Source organism: Teleopsis dalmanni, chromosome 2 (genome assembly GCF_002237135.1).
Source record: "Teleopsis dalmanni isolate 2A chromosome 2, ASM223713v2, whole genome shotgun sequence".
Taxonomy (NCBI): Eukaryota; Metazoa; Arthropoda; class Insecta; order Diptera; family Diopsidae; genus Teleopsis; species Teleopsis dalmanni.
This window is the reverse complement of record NC_051847.1, coordinates 100,806,358-100,825,752: the sequence shown is the minus strand read 5'-3', so window position 1 is coordinate 100,825,752 and position 19,395 is coordinate 100,806,358. Positions and strand designations below refer to the sequence as shown.

Below are 19,395 nucleotides of genomic sequence, written 5' to 3'. Positions count from 1 at the left end.
GATGTCCTATAAAACACATTGATGAAAAGTTTATTGTAAAAGTGAATTTCGTATGAATAATGAGAGGCCATCAAATCATATTCGACATTATTGCGCGAATTACTGCAATAATTCTTTTATAATACAACTGAGCGTAAGCGATAAAAGCAAAAATTTTTAAACGTAAACGTAAGACTTTGATTTTTCTTCTTGCGCCAGAAGCTTGTAAAAGAGTTTGAAAACAACAAACACATGCACGACAACAACAAATTCAAAAGGTCCAGAACAAGAAGCGAATGAATTTTAATTCGCGTAGTTTAAATTAGGTACTACAATAGTTGGTTACGTTTTTCTCTTAAAATGGCGGATCATTTTATAAACTGTAGGTCGTAAAATTCATTTATAAATTTTGCCATATATTAAATAATTAAAAAATTATAATATATAATAGCGTAATAAATATATAAAATATTTGTAAAAAAACTATTTTTGATTTTACTTATACCAATTATAAAGGCTTTGATATAAAATGATAATGTTATGATATGTTACTTACACTCTTTCTCTTCGGTTACATTATTTGAATATTTGAAATGATCTGAGTATTTAAAGAACAAACAAACAATCGTGGCCCAATAATGAAACGCCGCATATAACTTGCTACCAATATAATAGCAATTCACACAGCATAAAAATAATGGACAATTCTAATTTGTTTTACATTTTAATAAGCGAATGAAAATAAGCTCTGTTTATGTCCAAATTACTTAAAGCAATTTTTAATGTTTATTTTTGTAATCTCAACCGACAGTCCACCCAAAATTTTTGTGCTTTTGCTTACATTCACTTGGATCAGCGGTTTTATAATAAAATAGAAAGAAGATTCTGGTAACTTCCCATGGGGTCACCTGCTTTTATTTGCTTAAAGTAACAGTATGTATCTTCTTCCTTGATCCTGAAAAAGGGATCTGATAGATACGACCCTTATGTTATAAGTGGTTATAATTGGTTTGGTAACCGCGTATCAATTTAAGAGAATTTAAACTGAATAGTGTGCAAGTTAAAGCACTTTGTACACCACAAGGCTGATTTAATTGTCGTAAATGCATAAAAATTAATTAGATACGACGGAGTACACACAACGCAAAACAACAAAGATACAACCGATCCATGTTTATTTTGCACACCAAATATTTCGTATACAAAGGAATGCAATACAATTACTTGCTGTTTGTATCCTCTGATATAAGATTTCACCTAGTTACATTAATAGGTTCTTATGTTTCGCCCTATATTTATTTCGGCCGAAATAACCGAACACATTTTCCATAAAGTCAACTGGTTTCTTACAGGACATCAAGTATAGCCTAAACTGTTCGTGTAAAAGACGAAGCGTTAGCGTCGCATGTGTATATTTTTTATAGATTTTTTATTGCTACAATATTCTACAGGTATATATATCAAACTGATATTGCCAACTACATGATGTTCATTCAAGCTACTACAAGTATTTGCGTCTAAGTTTTATAGAACAAAAGTAATTCGAAAAGGAATTCAAATTACTAGTAATAGTGTGATTGCGTTATATTTGGCTAAAAAATCACAACTAGCTATTAATCTTAAACTCAAACACCTCGAAGTGAATAAATCGTTTGTGTATCGCACCATAAATCATTATAATAGTACAGGCAGCATCGCCAAACGCTATGGTGGCGGACGAAAAAATAACTGTAACATCACCTGAAATAGTTCGGAAAGTGAATGCTTGACTTAAACCAAATCCACGTCGAAGTGGTAATCAAATGGCTAAGAACTATAAATATCCTAGCGAAACATCCGATGCATATTCCAAACAGAGTTCAAGGTAAAGTTTTACAAGTTCCAAAAGGTACAAGATCTCACACCAAAGCAACAAAAAGTTGGACACAAAGGAGCAAAGGAGTTGTTACGCTTGCACAAGTCCATAAACTCGAAAATGATCGTGTTTTCTTAACTGAACGCACTGCCGAAAATTTGAGGCTACGAATAGTCACCTGAAGTAACTTTTCCCATAGTTTTTATCGAGTCTGTTTTTAATGCCAATGCGACTTACAATCGGGAAAATGTTTTGGAAGTTGCTTTAGAACCGTGGGTACGCACTGTCTAATAAAGCTTATGTGAACCAAGAATGAATAATAAATAATGTTTCACCCTTCATTTCGTCCATACAATTGCTTTCGAATTCGCCAGATGCAAATCCGATGGACTATTCCATATGTGCTTTTTTGGAAAGAAGGAATAAAAAATATGCCAGTATGGATGCGATGAAAAAATCCATTGCTTAGAAATGGGCTCACATTCGTGAAGCATTCAACTCATTTTGTAACCGTTTGAAGGTGACCACATCGAAATTTTCATTATTTTCACAAATTGTTGTAATTTGAATGAATAAAAAATAATTTCACACAAAAAGATATGGTCGCTTGAATAGGTAACACTTTAATCGCCTAGTCCTGTATTACTCTTTATATTGGAGAATCATGCGTTCTACACGCAGCGATAGCACCTAAATACAATGGACAGCTTTTAGCAAACTTGGCGATGTTGAGTACGCAGAAGATGTCTGCCTCCTAAGTCTAATAAGCTCTGAGTTACAGAACACAGTTAGTTTCTATGTATCCAATGCCAGTATGTACATAAGTCTTGAAAAAATAAAAGTAATGTGTAGTGGCTGCAATATTCCGAATCTCGGATTCATCAGAATTAGTAATGACGCAGTTAAGCACGTAAAATCATTTACATATGTGGGCAGCATCATCACGAATAAAATTGGTACTCGACTAGACTCGACTGAGTAAATCCAAGTCAATATTCGGGCATTTAAACAATGTATGGAAGTCTAAATAAGTACCTGTACTAAGCTGCGAAAATTCAAGTCAATATTGTTCTACGGATGCGAAACGTTAAAAACACATCTATTTAAACTCAAAATATGGTGGTCGGAGTGTATATCCAATACCACATATCTATACAAGATGCTACGCTTAAGAAACCAGTAACATGTATAACAAAACAAGTCCTTCGTTGAAATCTAGAATGCTGGAGCTCTGGATTCTAACTAAAACTCCGGATCTAAGTAAATTACTTTGAACCTGAGTAGATCAAGCCTCAAAGCAAAGACATCAGTGATGAAATTCACCTGAAACCATGATTGTAGTGAAGCTCTTCAAAATAGTATTCTTCAGAGGACGTTAGTATTAGAATAAATGCTCTAGTTAGAAATATAGACTTTGTCGATGACTTTTCTAAATTAATTAAGTGGGACCTGACAAGTGACGGAGCACTGTAAAGAAGAAGTTGCTGAGGTTTAACAAAGTATAAGCGAATGGACAGTTTAAAAGTTGGTGTCCCTCCAATAAACAATTTATGCAAAGATGTAATAGTTTAACAATTCCAAAATATGGCGCTTGTACAAATAAAACCGATTTTTTACAAGAGCAAAAATGATCTTATTTCAATTTTTTTTTTTGGTTTTGAAAATTTATTATTGTTGCGACATCAATATGATGATATTGCCAATATCTTCCCAGAACGGCACTATAACAATTCCAAGTACCACCTTTTAAAATACTACCATTTCCTACTCGTACTTTTATCACATTTTTGTGAAACTACATGAATTAGCATAGCTTGAGAAATTTCACACTCTCTTTCCAACGATAAAAGTGAACTACGAAACGCTGAAGGAGAGTCGCTGAAGCTTTGCTTCTCACCTTCTGCTTGCTTAGATTTTACTTAGATCTTAGATCGATTTGTAAGCATCCAGCATTGCTGTCATTATTCGTAGCTTCATCAATAATTCCCATCAAAATCCTCTGCGTGGATGATGACTACCTCAGCTTTGTTGGGAATTCAAAAGGGATCGAGAGTTTCGAATTTTTGGGTCCTTATACGTCTCTTCTTTAAATTGTTCGATTTTTGAAATTTCGTTCAAACACAATGCTTGTTGTGTCTGTACAATCTCGGTGGATAGGAAATTTAAAAGAGGCCTTTGGCCATGGTCGAAAACTGTTCTTGAACTGCGGCCAGTGTTAGCATCCTTTGCCTCGACCTTTGCTTGTCTCTGCCCTTGGTAGAATGGAGCTGTATCGTTAACCCTTTGGAACTATGCTACTATTCATATTTACTGATAAAAAAAGAAAGGATATCTCCTTCTGCTCTTTAAAACTGTAAAGTCTACACGTGGAAGTCATAGCTACGTCAGTATCATTGTCTATGTGCAGGTCCTGAAACCAGGATCCAATTTTATCTCCCTCACTTTCTAAGTTTCGTGATAATTCAATGATTGATCTAAGATCTGCGTACCGCCCCGTCCGGTTATTGCGTGTGTGAAGAAATGATTTTTGAGCATAGAAACTACTCTACATTCATGAAACGCATCATAACAGGTGATGAGACAATCGAGCGAATGGCGCTTCGAAAACGAGCCAAAACCCTAAGAACCCCGTAAAAGTCGCTCTAAAATTAAAGTTATGCTCGCTGTTTTTTTCGACTACCGCGGTGTTGTTCATTACGAATTCTTGCCAGAGGGTCATACCATCAACAAAGAATATTACCTCGTCGTTATGCGGCATTTGCGTGAGTCCATCCGTAATAAAATACCAGATTTGTGGAAAGCCAACAATTGGATTCTTCGCCACGACAATGCTCCATCGCACACGGCTCTTGTTGTACGCGAGTTTTTGACTAAACACGGCACCACTGTCATCGCTCAGGCACAATATTCGCCAGATCTGGATCCGTGCGACTTTTTCCTGTTCCCGAAACTCAAACTGAGTCGATTGAATCGGTAAAAGAGAATTCGCTGAAGGAACTAAAAGCCATACCTTCACGGCCCTACGAAAAGTGTATGGAAGATTGGGTTAAGCGTTGGTATATGTCTATCGCTTCAGAAAAAGGATATTTTGAAGGAGATAAAAAAATTTGGAATAAAATTTAAATTTGTGTGTTTTATTTACAAAATCCGAGTACTTTTCGAGCAGAAGGTATATGCATTTTAGCTTAAGATATATGTCATGTGAAATTGTAATGAAAGGCTATGTTAAGATGAAAAAATTAGAAGTCGACTTACACTTTTTACACTTTTTTAGGTATCTTATTGACCGTAAATTTAAACTGCCAACCTATAACAAATTGCGTTTTTTCAAACAAATATTAAAACCTAAGGGTTTAAGCATCTGTATATAACACAACTGTTTTGATGATCCAGTAAAAGTTTCGTTGCCACAAAAAAATTAAATACCACGAAGTGTAGTTAATACACTTCTTGTTCACTTAACTCCTTGAATATTGATATTTTTGTCAATTTTTTTTTGTTTTATAATACGAATTAAACATTCTTCAAAGTTGCATATTTAAAATTTTTTATTTTGAATAACATTTTAAAACTCACGACTAAATATATAAAAATATTACTTGCACGAAATAGCTGTGAGCCACTGTATATGTATGTAGTATCTATATACCTTTTAACCTATGCCGTGTCAAGATCTCTCTTATTCTCTTTTGCTATAACAGAATACCATAGATCCAAAGAGGAAAACCCCGTTATCTCCAGTATTATTCAACTCCTGAAAGAATGACACTACGTTATAGTGTTCCCTTCTAGCGGTAAAAAGAGGTACCGACATCCAAAAATTCTGCATCCTCTATGCGTTAAGATTCGCCTTCGTGGATAATTTATTGAAGCACGCTAAGCGGCATCTGAGATACTTGGGAGATATATATATAGTTCGGTTACACCCAGTAACCTTCTAGCTCTCAAGTCCGATATAACCTGGGCAAAACTGGTCCTAAAAAAGGCTCTATTATAATGTCATTGATGAAAATGACGCTGATGGCATAAATACGGCTGATAAATGAAAGTTGATAGAGTATAAGCTTATGGATGTCTATCCCGTTATTCTAAAAGATTGTACTAGTAAAAGTTTCTCACTTGTTGCGATAATATATGGGTTCAGTGCTATGTTGAGCTAATTGCTTACGCTGATAAACGTTCTATTGATTTCTGCACTATGCATGACCAAGTGTTAAGCTCAAGGTTGTTGCTAAGGAGTAGATTCGTTTGCCGATCAAAAACACGTTCCTAGATCTCGAATCTAGTACGAGCCGTCCGACCCTCAACGAATTCTAACATTTATTTGGCTAGGAAATCAAGACATGGGAACAGCTTCGATATTGATTGAGGATGAGGATTATCTTATCTCTTCAAACATAATGCATAGGTACAGTTAAGGATGCTCCTTACAATGAAAATTTATATTCGTTTCAGCAAATTTAAAAAAAGTTTTAGCAGAACAAGCACAGCTAATGAACAGGTAATAGTAAAAGTAAAATTTAAACTATAAATCCTTGAGCGTCAAGTCATGTGACCATGAGCTCTTACGCGCAAACACATCGTCTTCCTTCGAAGAACAAAAATCGGGTTCTTGTCGAAATTAAAACTATTATTTTCAAATATAGTTCATTTAAGCATAAAGTGTTACTTTTTCGATTGAGTAAGTATACATAAATAAAATATTGTGAATTCTGTTAAAATATTTAAGGAACAGCAATATCGAGAACATATGCATGTTGTGGCTATCAATTATTAGTTTCCCGTCTAAAAATAGATTTATGTATATCTAAAATCAATTGAAGTTTCTAATCCGATTGCGAATCTGAAAAGAATTGCCGCCACTGCTGTGAAATGAAGATATTATATTTCATTTACTCAAAATAATGGAAAATAATTTAATTTTCTACATTTTTATTTTACTATTACATTTAAGCAAATGTAAATATTTGATAACACATAAACCTCATATATTCTTGATCAGATCGCCATGTTGAGTTCATATAACCCCGTTCGTTTTTACGTATATAATTTTTTTGATCATTCCTTGGATTGTTCGAAATTGCTATAGCTGTCGTATAAACTGAACAGTCAGTTATAAGTTTTCTCCGTTTACAATAAAAATTTTCAAATCAAATTTTTTACAGAATGTACTATATGCAAAATTTAGTTTATGTTATATCGATTCGGATTTAATAGCTATATAAATTGCCGTATTAGACACAGACCTTTATAAAAAAAACTTTTTCATTTTCTATTGTATGTACGCATGGGCGTACACATGTAGGGGAGGAGGTGGGGAGGGCTCGCCTCCCTAGATTTCAAAATTTTATTTATTATTGTTTTGAATAACATTTTAATACTGTATACAGGGTCCCCTAATTTCGGCCCTGGGTACGCCCATGTATTTACTTCAAATTTAGAAGCTAAACATAGTTACTTCCATGGTTAAAATGTGACCATCGGAAAGATTATGAAAAATGAATCTATTTTTGGCATCGAAATGGAACAAACCGTAATTCTTGATGCAACGAAATAATCAAACAAATATCACACCAAGAGCTGCTTCAACTTTAGTAGATAACGAAATACAAGTGTGAAAAAAATTTTATAGCAGCGCTTATTAGTCATATAATATTTTATATTAGGTTTGTTCAGTAACTCGTAGTAACTTTGAGTTACTATTTGCGTTCCACCAGCAAATATTCGCGTAAATGAGAGCATCTGATAGAGCGTAACATCCCTGTCGAAATTTGAAAATGCTACACAGACTTTACTCGTACATTTTATTTCAAGCAAAATTTATGTTATGTGAATCAGCTGTTTTGGTTTGAATTTAAATTTTTGTATTGTTTATTCGCGCGGCACTGGTGTTCTTACCAGATTTTACACAAAGCTGTTCCATGAAAATTTGTGTAAAGAGCGTAATATGACATTTTATTTATGTCAGGCTCTTAGTTAGTATTTACTTGTGTTTTACTCGAGTTTTACTATGAGTAGCTTGTGGAACATACCCATTATATACATATGTATGTAAGCGGTAACACTAAGCAGTTCTAAGCAGCGGCAAACCAGGCAAACGTCAGTAAGTTAAGAGGTGTCAGTTTGCCAGGAGAAGTGAGAGTGTGTTGCGAGAAGCCAGAGTGGTTGCAGCTAATTTTACTTGAGGGATTGAAGAGCCGACACAACTTTTATTATTCTAATTTTTAATACGCTTTATACTTTGAATCAATTAAATATAGATTATTATACTAACAATCTTACATGTATATATTATATTATAAATGAGATCTCAATGCAGATTCAAAAGGTATCTAAAAGCTTCATAAAACCTATCTAAGCTTCGGCAAAGTCCATGCTTACCCCTTTTCTTATTTTTATTTATTTAATTAAAACTCACACAGACAAATACGCAATGTTGTTGATATGTGCACTTTCTATCAACTTTATTTCATATTTAAGAAAATAATAAATTTTTCTGAATACTTTTTTCGTCCATAGAAATTTTGTAATATTTGTTCATTACACAATTTAAGTTTTCAATTTTGGTCTTAATTCGTAATATTTGTGCTGACAAAAGTTTGTGACGTAACAATATCAAAAATACAAATTTAAAATTTATCCAACTTATATATAACATGTTTAAATAGAAATAATTAAATTAATAATTGCATTAACTCTTTGTAAAAACCTAATTATAACATTATAAATAAATATTTTCTTTAGCGTCTATTTATTAAAAAAAAATAATTTAAGTATTAAATTCAATTAAAATTTTAAAAACTATGTTTAATTTTTGGTTTTAACTTGTATCTTAATAGTAATCCTCGATTATATTAGACATTAGACATTAGACATTAGATATTAGTTACAAATGCGATAAATATGCAGTTGATAAATCGTGGTTTGCATCAGTCATTAAAAATATCGAACATCTGTGGATATTTTTCAAAAAATATTTGTATTCAACCATCACAAAATGTTTTGCACTCGCTGATGCATTTGAAGTATTGAAGTATTGAAGTATTTCCGTACATTTCTAGTCTAGGAAAGTTTAAGTAAACGAATAAGTTTATGTACATTTTTGTGCGCGGAGGATCTTACGAGTAATATTTGCGACTGTTTAGACTTTAGAAAGAGTATTTATGTAACTTCGTTTACCGTGACATATTTACACGAAATCACTGGTTACTGCTGGACAAGTTGAACTGATGATTGTGGATGTCGGTATAAATATAGTAAGATTATTGTAATAGATGCCTTACGCATATGTTTTAATTCATCTCTGTTTGCTAATATATAGATAATCTCAGTTAATGCTTATATCCAAGCAATATTTGGTTTCTGTACTTAAAATGAACGTTCTCCTTACAAACTAGTAATCAAATTTATATGTTCATATTCGATATTTAAAGAAATATCTTTTACACGCCTTTTACACAGTTTTCTATTTTCTGTTTTCTGTTTTCAGTTTTCTGTTGTCTGTTTTCTTTTCAGTTTTAGTCACAAGATGGTGGATAAATTTTAGTATAATATCAAATGATGCTTATAATGCGTTCTGTTAGTTATAATGGGTACTTAATTGCCTTTACTTCGTTGTTGCGTGATTATTGTATATATATGGCTTATACTCTTATATATGGAACTTCCAGCGATAAAACATGAGCAAGGGTATTGTAGGAGTTAATAAGAGTCAGTTTTAAAACTAGACAAGGAAAATGTCAGATGATTCTGACTTAGCGCATGCACTGCCTGTTGGAGATGCAGCCGACGCTAATGAATTCGCTCGAGTTGCGGCTAATGGCGATCTAATATCAGGATTGATATTAGTTGCGGGTTGATTGCTGCCGCCGTCGTAGTAATACGATGAATCTGCAAAAAAAAAAAATCAACAAAATTGCCATTAACGTTTAGTTGTTTTATTGCTATTCTTACTAAGTAATCCGCTACCGGAACTATAACCATATGATCCATAAGCACCACCGTATTGTTGATATGCTGCTGTACTATATGCGTAGTCGCTAGTAGGCACAACTGATCCACATGCTGTTGATATTAAAAAACATTAAATTGTATTTAATTTATTTAACACAATAAGTTTATAAACAATATATTTTGTGCAATTTTTAACTTTTATTATCAATACCATTTAAAAGATGTGCAATAGTGCAAGAGCTATTTTGTTACAAATGTTAAAAATGATAGAAGTATTCATTATATTTTCTACTAGATTTTATAGTTTTATAGTTTACACTCTTGTAATAATATAAAAGCAATGTACGAGGGTACGACAGCACCCATAATCTCGTATTGAATTCACATACTTACTTCACATAGCATTGCAATTTTTTGAAAGTTAGTCTAAATGTGTTAAAGAAATTATCTATAATTTTTTTTACATTATATTAACGGGAATAGGAACTTATGAAAAAATAGGTCACTTCAAGATCCATTGTATATAAGAATAAACCTAAGTAATCCATAAAGATATTGGTAACGAAAGCAAACATAGATATTTTTAATTATTTTGTGGTACAGACGACACTATCCAACTGTCTTATGTTATTAAGAAATAAGTATTCAAACCTTTACACCACTTTGTAACATAACTCAAAATTATGTAATTACTTATTTGCTAATTCTTTAATTTTATTTCAATCCTATCTGATCCTTATTGGAAAAAACATGTTGTCCTGAAAATATATGATTTCACTTAACAAGATCATTACTTCAATCCGGATAAGGATATAATAGAGTAGTAAATAATTCATGCAGTATTATAAAATCAGCGATGGCGTAAGAAGTCGGTGATCACTGATCATGCCACATTTTACACAATATTTAAGAGCTTAAAGTTTAAGTAATTAATCGAAAAAAATTGTTTTGTCTACTTTCATTTATAATTTTATATGATTATATGTGATTCATATATAAAGTGTTTTTTAAGCTGCATGAGAAATATCCATATCGATAACTATGGTTTAACAACTGAGAATGTCAAAGGATTGGTAAATCATCATGAATCGTACACTAACATAGGACAACGCTTTCAAATTGTAGAAATTTACTTTGGAAAAATAAATCTGTTCGCGAAGTTCATAGAGTGCATAGTGTGTAGTAATAATATGGAACGAAGATAATCCTCAAGCCGTTAATGAATCACCATTGCACTCATTAAAATTGACAATTTGCTGCGGTTTACACATTATGTTGTCCTTATTTCTTTCGAAATGAGGAAGATGCTACCGTTACGATGAATGGCGAGCGCTATTGAGCCATGCTATGTTAACTAAATTTTTGTTTTCAAAAATTAATCAATTAAATTAATTAATTTATAAAAGTAAATTTAATCAATCTATAACATTTGGTTATAACAAGACTGCGCAGCTTATCACTCAGCGGACTTACCAATCAATTTATTGCGAAACCAATTTGGTAACTGGTAACGACTTTATTTTCAGAAGTGGTCCTGTTAACTGGCACTCTCGTTCTTGCGATTTAACGCCTCTCGAATAATTTTTATAGGGCTATGTTAAGCCATTGGTTTATGCCTACAAAACAGTACCTCTTGCAGGAAACCAATGCTTATGCCACCATTGACGTATACGACCATTTATTGAAAAAAATAGTCAAAAATTTGACTGATCGAATGAACCATGTAAGTCGTAGCCGCGGAGGACATATGCCGGAAATCATATTCAAAACGACATATTGAAAGCTAAGCTATATTGACAAACAGTGCAATGAAAAATGTCGCGTAAAATAGCTGTCTTTATTAAAGTCTGTTGTCAAACCGACATTCCCCGGAAATCGGCATCGAGCCATATTGTTAATTAGTTCGAAATTTATATAAGGTTTTGGTGAAGTAGTATTTAAAAATAAATCCAAGTTATAAAACAAGACTTAGTTCCAAGTGTATGTAGGAAACATATCTGTTAAACACGTAGTTGATGAATACTAAAGACAAAAATCAGTCTTTATCTTAAAAATTAATATAAAAATGAACTAAAACTTAAAATAAAAAATATTAAATGATAAATGATAAAGTGTTTTAAGTCAATGCTACCGTGGTGCCACCATGAGAATAAGGTTTTGCTTAATGAATCCTTAAACGTTTACCAAATATTTATACTATTAATATATTTTTATGTGCATAATTAAATATTATGATAGAATTTATGAGTGCTTGATTCCTGCATATTCGTTAAGTGAACGCAGAAACGATATTTACTTCGTAAATTGGAGTTGAACTTGCCTGAAGAGTAATGACTAAAACTAGGCAGCATAGTCGTATAGCTACTAGTGCTACTAGCAACTTCCGCTGATGGGATACAAGGCGTATGTGTGTTATTAGTTGCCGGTAAATATATAAGAGGAGTCGAAGTGTTCTGTGAATGCTGCCGACTGTGATGATGTTGCGGGTTCTGTGAGCCATTTACGTTGGAGCTATCTAAATCGTTATTATTGTTAGCGGGTATGTCTACTGTGTTCGTTGTATGCTTTTGTTGCTCTTGTTGCTGTAGTAGGTGTGAGTGATGGTCAACTTGATTTTGGTGTACATGTTGTTGCTGTTGTTCCGATGTGGTGTTTCGATCGATTTCATTTATCACATTATTTTTATATTTTGAAAATCGCGTAGATTCAGACCTATTGTTTGCACTTATTGATGCAGATTTGTTGCTTTGCCGACTATTTACTGTTGAATTATTTTCATCAATTATTGCAATAAGTCCTGGAGGAGATACACCCAAGTCACTGATGACCTCCATTGAATTTGTTACTATATTTGAGGAGGGTTGTGTATTTGGGGAGCTAATTACATTATCCATATGTGCTAAAGTAGTATAGTGACTATTTTCTATGGCAATAGCTGCATAAATGTTTTTAACCAATAAAATATTTTTATTTTAACGAAGTTCAATTAATTATATACTAATTATTATATTTAAATAAGGAAATATTTATCTACAATTTGTGCATGTGAATGTAAGAGATGATCCCTTGGTTAGCGAAACGAAGAAAACCGTGGAAGGATGTTGTATTTCTTCTTAACATATTTTACATACGGAATGTTGAAGAAAACTATCGAAAAATCTTTCAGTTATAAGAAGCTAAATATAAATAATAGTGTTTATCCAAATAACATATAAATCAGTTTTCATCTTTCTACAAAATGACTAAATTGTTATTTGGATGAATTTAATTTAGGACGGCATTTCAGCTGTTCTTATATGTTATTTTAGAAAATTTGAGGTTTTTATAGGTAACGTTTTTTGGGTAAAAATTTTTTTGATAATCTGTATCATAATAAATATAAACAATGACCTATTCTCCTCAAATGATTTATTTCGTTTCTTGTGACAAGGAATCACTCCTCAGATTTAAGTCATAATAATAAAGAACAGTCGGTATATATTACCTATGTCACATTATATAAGTGTACAAATGTTTTCAAGTTCGTTAGTCTTAACGCCTACTATAATGTAACATAAATTTGTGAATTGGTTTTTTTTATATATTTTCTTAAATTATTATAAGAACCTTACAATAGTCATTGTTGGTACATGGTTTTTGAGCTTTTCTTAAGGGAGATTGTGCTTTCAATTTTCAATTTTCAATTTTCACTGTGCTATTAACTCTTACCTGTATAAAAAGGTGACGAATTCTGGTCATGGGAATTTGGATTAAGTTTCAGATCTTGCATGTTAATGGGCACCAAAGGGGTAAGGGTAGCACTGCCTATTTGCATTTATATTCAACAATGAGAACATGCCAAAAAAACCGAAAAAAAATAAAAAAAAAACAAATAAAATGTTAGAATTTCAAAAAGGGAATCAATGATGGATGTGAATTATATTTGAACTTTATAAACGCATTTAACAACACTTTCACACAGCCTTTTTGTATTTACCTAGTGGTGCTCCAATTGGTGGCGTATATAATGAACCTTGACTTTGTGATATTGTTGTTATACTATCGTACAATATTGAGTCAGTTGTATTTCCCGTTGCTGGAGTAGAAAATCCGTTATGAGTATCATAATAAGATGTGGCGCTGTTTGCTGTTAAGTTTCCTAACTCCGACAAGAGTTTATGCTCATCCTTAATGCACCATTTACCTGACCATATCTGCAATAAAATATTAGTGAAAAGCATTAATTATAATTTGAAATTCTCTATTTACTCTAAGAGAAATGAGATATAAAATAACTTGTATAAAATATTAAAAGACATATATTTTCTATATTAACTACTTGAAGTACTTAAGAAGTTAAGTAAACTACGTAAGGCGCATGGGTTTGGCCAGACCTTTTTTGAATTTTTACGAAAGTTATATACATTTATTATTTAACTAGAGATTTCAAATTTCTGGTACCATACTACAAAAACGTTGAAAATAGGAACGATAAAGCCTACGGAAGGATAATTATATGAATGTTTTGATGTATATATACAAAATATATATATTAAATTTATGTTCATATAATTCGTGAAGCCGCGAAGGTGATTTAGACATTTTTAGATGAAGAAAAGATGAAGAAATCGAACTATTTTCTACTTATGATCAAAATAAACCATATAAAATATTCGACAGTGAAGACGACAATTAGAATGCACCTAAAATAGAACTATAGAGTGCTGAAGGTGGTTTTTACGATTATATTCAGCAGCTATGTCTTAGAAATGATTCCGTACAATGACACAATTTATTCAGTTTGATATTAAACAAACACATCCCTTCCGTATGCAAGGAGGTAAAACAGGGAAAATTATATACAGGTCGAGGATATACTACATCAAATAAATTAAAGCAAAAACGTTATGTTACAACTCGCAAAAATGTGTACTAACAACGGCTGTACTATTACTGCAGACAACTTCTTCACAACATTGGAAGGAGCCAAACGATTGTCTAAAATTGGTTTAGCATTTGTTGAAACTATTCACTCTAATAAAAAATGCATCCTCGATGAAATGAGAGAGTATCCTTGACGCCCAATTCTTTCAACCAATTTTGGATGTCACGAAGACTTAGTTTCTCTTTGTAGCTACGTGCAAAAAAAAAAAATAAGTGTATAAACTTACTTTACACACTGCACTACACCAAAATTTGTACAGAAACAACAATGAAACCTGAAACAATTTTATATTATAGTGCTAATAAAGCAGGCCTTAATTGTATGGATCAAATGATTTCTTATATTAATTTCAATTGCGCAATTTAGTTTAAAAAATCTATCGATATATTTCAGATTAATTATTTAAGTCTGATTACCATCTATGAATCCTGTAACGGGATAAACAATCTATAGATAAAAACTTAATACTTGATTAACTTAGTGAAAGTAAGGCGCCAGTATGGGATGGTAACAACAAATATCATCCCATACGTAATATGACGCAAAAATATAAGGATGCCTAACAAGTACTTAACAATTACTGGAAACAGACTTTATTACACACTATATTAAACAAACAAGTTGGGGCCTCAGACAAACATAAACTGTTTTTGATGATATTCATATGAATATGAATGAAGTATATTTGATCAAGTCAACTCTAATTAATCCAGACCAAGTGTGCGGAGAAAAACATATTCCTGAATGCGGAAAAATTGTTGTTCTATTATCAAAAGAACTTTTCGCCTACTCATAAGCAGGTCAAGTTATATGCTTCGCATGTGAAATTGGTCTACTAACGATTTATGATTATGATTATGATTACGTACTGCAAATGCATTTTGATTACAAACTGCCTGAAAAATAAATACAATTTAAAAATGTGCAGTATCTTTTAGATTAAGAAGCCTAATTTTTAAAAAAAATCAATAGAAGTAACAGGCAAGTTGGAGCTTTCTGCAGATAAAAGTATTTAAAATTATTGAAGAAAAACATACTATGTTCATAGAGAAAGCGAATCAGTCTAACGAGAGATGGATATAGCAGGTTAAGCTATAATATAGGCGAAAACAGTGTCATTTCTTAGCTTACATAAAGCATATATCAAAGTTTCAGGACCCCTCTTCTTATTTTAAATATTGAATGATGCCCTTCCTGTCAATTCCATACTGGTTCTGAAAATACTTTCATCATCATCATTCAATATTTAAAATAAGAAGAGGGGTCCTGAAACTTTGATATATTCTTTATGTAAGCTAAGAAACGACACTGTACACTAACTTATATATTTTATTTAATATGAAACGAGATGTGGTGGTTTTATAGAAGAATATCGTCAACTACAAACAGCAAAGAAGGAATTATTTTAAGATAGAATATACAATATATTAGTAATGTTAGCATTTCATATTACGATATAAAAATATTTTTGTTAAAATATTGAGTCCGAACGAGAATATATTAATGTATTTATTTATTTACTTATAGTAATATTTATTATATATATATAAAATTATAAATAAAAATAATAACTTTTATAAATATAAATAAAAGTAACTCGCTACTGTTCAAAAGAACCTCTTTATAAATAAAATATAAATATTTAATTTATTAAATTGGCTAATATGACTTTCACATTGTCCTTGGGTTTAAAAAAAAATTACGAACCCTATTTTAACGGACCATATTATCTTATATATACTATATTTTTTTGAATAATATAATATTGAAAAAAATTTATATTTCAATATTCAAAAAATCTTGTTAATTTTATTTATTACTTTTTAAATTAGATATGCTAAATAGTTGTATTAAATTTTGTTATTGAAACGAAAAAAGTCTACCAAAAAAATTTAAACTATAAACGACTTTAATACTTTTAAAGAGTTAAAAAATTTGTTTCATTTAAAAATGTGTAGATTTAAAGTGACGTAATAGTTCTTTGACAAACGAAAGTTGTACTTCACACTTGAATACTTTCTTGAACCAGAGAGTATAAGTCTTTAATTTCGAGAAATACTTTTATTTCAGTTTCCTGAATTTTCTTCATATTATTGCTTTTGAGTTGACTTGGAGAACGTACTTATATATAACAAAAAAAAAAATATTGTCGGTTATAATTATACTCGACAGTTTTTTTATTGAAAATAAATAGAAATTTTTTTAATTTGGGCAAGAAAAAAAAATATTTATTCAAAATAATTCATTTTCACTAAATTTGAGGATTGTCCTTCAATATACCGGTTCAACACTTTTGCATAGCTTATACATCCGCACAACGCTTTCCTTTTGCGTGTTTTTCTGAAAAGATGAAAATCTTAAGGTGTCAAATCAAATCCCAATAACTAAAATCTCTATAAATTCCTATTCATAAAAAGTCGTCTTTACACTCGAATGTATCTTATAGACCTTATGATGTGCATCTTTAATAAATGACATTTATTCTTTTTAGGTGTGAACACTTCACTTTTATGAAGAAAGCTTCGTAAAACACTTTTATACGATATATGGATTATTTTAACAAAAATAAAAACATTTTATAAATATGTTTAACGTTTTAAGCATATAAAGTTACGTACTATTTAATTCTTATATAAAAAATATAATACTGATAAAAAATTTAAAAAATATATTATTTATATCTTGTCAACTAAAGAATTTATGTTAAAAAATTGTATTTATCGAAACTCACATTTGAATAGATCTGATCACCGTTATATATAAGTCTTTGGCGTTTGATGTCGTCTTCGGAGTGCATGTTAATATCACGGTTTTCGTCTGAAATTAATAAATAATATTTATATTTGGAAGGTTTAATAAAAATTAATAACATAGTGGTGTGAAAGTGGTGGCACATTTAATTATTAAATTAAGCTATCTAACAACAATAGAAGGGTATATACGCCCTGTCATATGTCAATTCAACATATTATTTCGGGTAGAAATAAATATTTGAGTTATTTTAAAATGCTTTTAAGAGACACGTGCTACCGACATTCCAAAATAAAGTTGCAGTAGAGGCGTTCATTTAATTATTGTAAGATATGTTAACAAAATTATCAATAAGTCGACATTTATAAATCAAATTATGCTTAATTGTAATTATGACTAAGTAAAGCATTTAATATTACTTATTAATTCAAGTTTTTAAAAGAGGTAAGCTAAGATATATGTTAACTATTCTATCAGATTTAGACCAACATCACTTCACTTTGAAAATTTTCTATTATTCTATTACTCCCCTATGCAACATATTTCCTTTCCAACACATTTCCCACAAGACTACTTGAAAATTGGCGTCTAATTTACATATTTCAGAATCTGTTTTACTTCGGATTGAAGTGTTATTATAATATCAAGTTAATTTGTGGTATTTTGACTCGCAACAACCACAAGCACTTACAAACTGAAATAAGTAAGCCACAATCAACCGAAGATAACAGAGCACGTTTGAAGTTGCGCACGAAGACGTGGAAGACGGAGTTTGGGCGAATCCTTGAAAATAGCTTAATTAACTGATTTGCTTTCGAAAATGTAAATATCATGTAATAAAGAATGCAAAATTTTACTTTAATTTTAATAAAAAATATGTACCACCATATACATCCAGCAAACCACCAACCACATGCCATCAGCAATAAAAATTGATGTAATTGTTTCAATGTTAATGCTTTTTGTCAATCTTGCATGTGCTTACAGCTTAACTTGGAATTTCATATTTCCTTTAATCTTATCGTTAAGTGTTTGGTTACAATAGCAAAATGCGCTGAATGAAAATACCGTAAAGGCGGTAACAATCAAAATACACTTACGCCTAGATATGGATCTATGTGCCTGATACAGACAATGATTGTGATTCTGCTTGAACTTGTTACGTTATTACTTTGCTACATTCACAACAGAGATGTGTCGACCCACTCACCCACATACTACAGTACTTCAGTACTACAGTACAACAGTACAGAATGCTACAGAATGCTACAGAATGCTACAGTATGCGCACAACAACACCACCAATTGCAAGCAATAAAGCAAAACATCTGTTGTTTTGATAAAAACATCAAAATCGCTTTGGTTAAAGGAGTAAGCAAAAACTGAGCTCAAATATGAATATAAATGCACACAGAAGAGTATAATTTCCAAAGTGGCGAAGTGGGTGTATTTTGTGTGCATTGGCCTGTTAGTCTCCAAGGACTTGTCTACATAATCACATTAGATAAAAAAGAAACAAATTTCGGCAGGATAACTACTACCAACTACCAACACAGAAACAACTGCAGCAACAGGAGCAGAAAAGACAATGGGGAGAGAAAAAGGCAAGTAATTCAGGCGCAAGTGGCAAAAAGGCAATTTTAATGATTTTTATGATTTTTGTGCACTGATGAGGGTTAGTAATGAAAATTTTGTGGCACAATTGTATGCGAATATATGTCCATATTTATTTTCGATACTACTATACGAGCGATACTACATCGAGACACGGCCGAATCTTGTGTCAAGTTTTTTTTCTTTCATTTTCATTTGAAAAAAGGTACTTTAAATTTAATATGCGAATGTGCTATTAAAACTGCAAATAACTATATATCAATACCAAATTTGAAATCGAGGAGGGAGAATACTATTGGATGTCCTAAATAATGAAAGT

The 19,395-nt window shown here is 31.5% G+C and overlaps 1 protein-coding gene across 1 annotated transcript in view; it reads right to left on the bottom strand.

The window, feature by feature from the left end:
* Window positions 1–9,557: 9,557 nt before the first annotated feature.
* The window catches only part of LOC119675195 (hybrid signal transduction histidine kinase I-like), a 16,257-nt gene continuing 6,419 nt past the window's right edge, over window positions 9,558–19,395 (bottom strand). The window contains exons 2-7 of the mRNA XM_038086384.1: window positions 17,443–17,528; window positions 13,764–13,980; window positions 13,496–13,591; window positions 12,084–12,722; window positions 9,788–9,898; window positions 9,558–9,724 (exon numbers count right to left, since the gene is read on the bottom strand). Of these exons, the coding sequence (XP_037942312.1) occupies window positions 9,558–9,724; window positions 9,788–9,898; window positions 12,084–12,722; window positions 13,496–13,591; window positions 13,764–13,980; window positions 17,443–17,528 (1,316 nt within the window). The remainder of the gene's footprint in view (window positions 9,725–9,787; window positions 9,899–12,083; window positions 12,723–13,495; window positions 13,592–13,763; window positions 13,981–17,442; window positions 17,529–19,395) is intronic.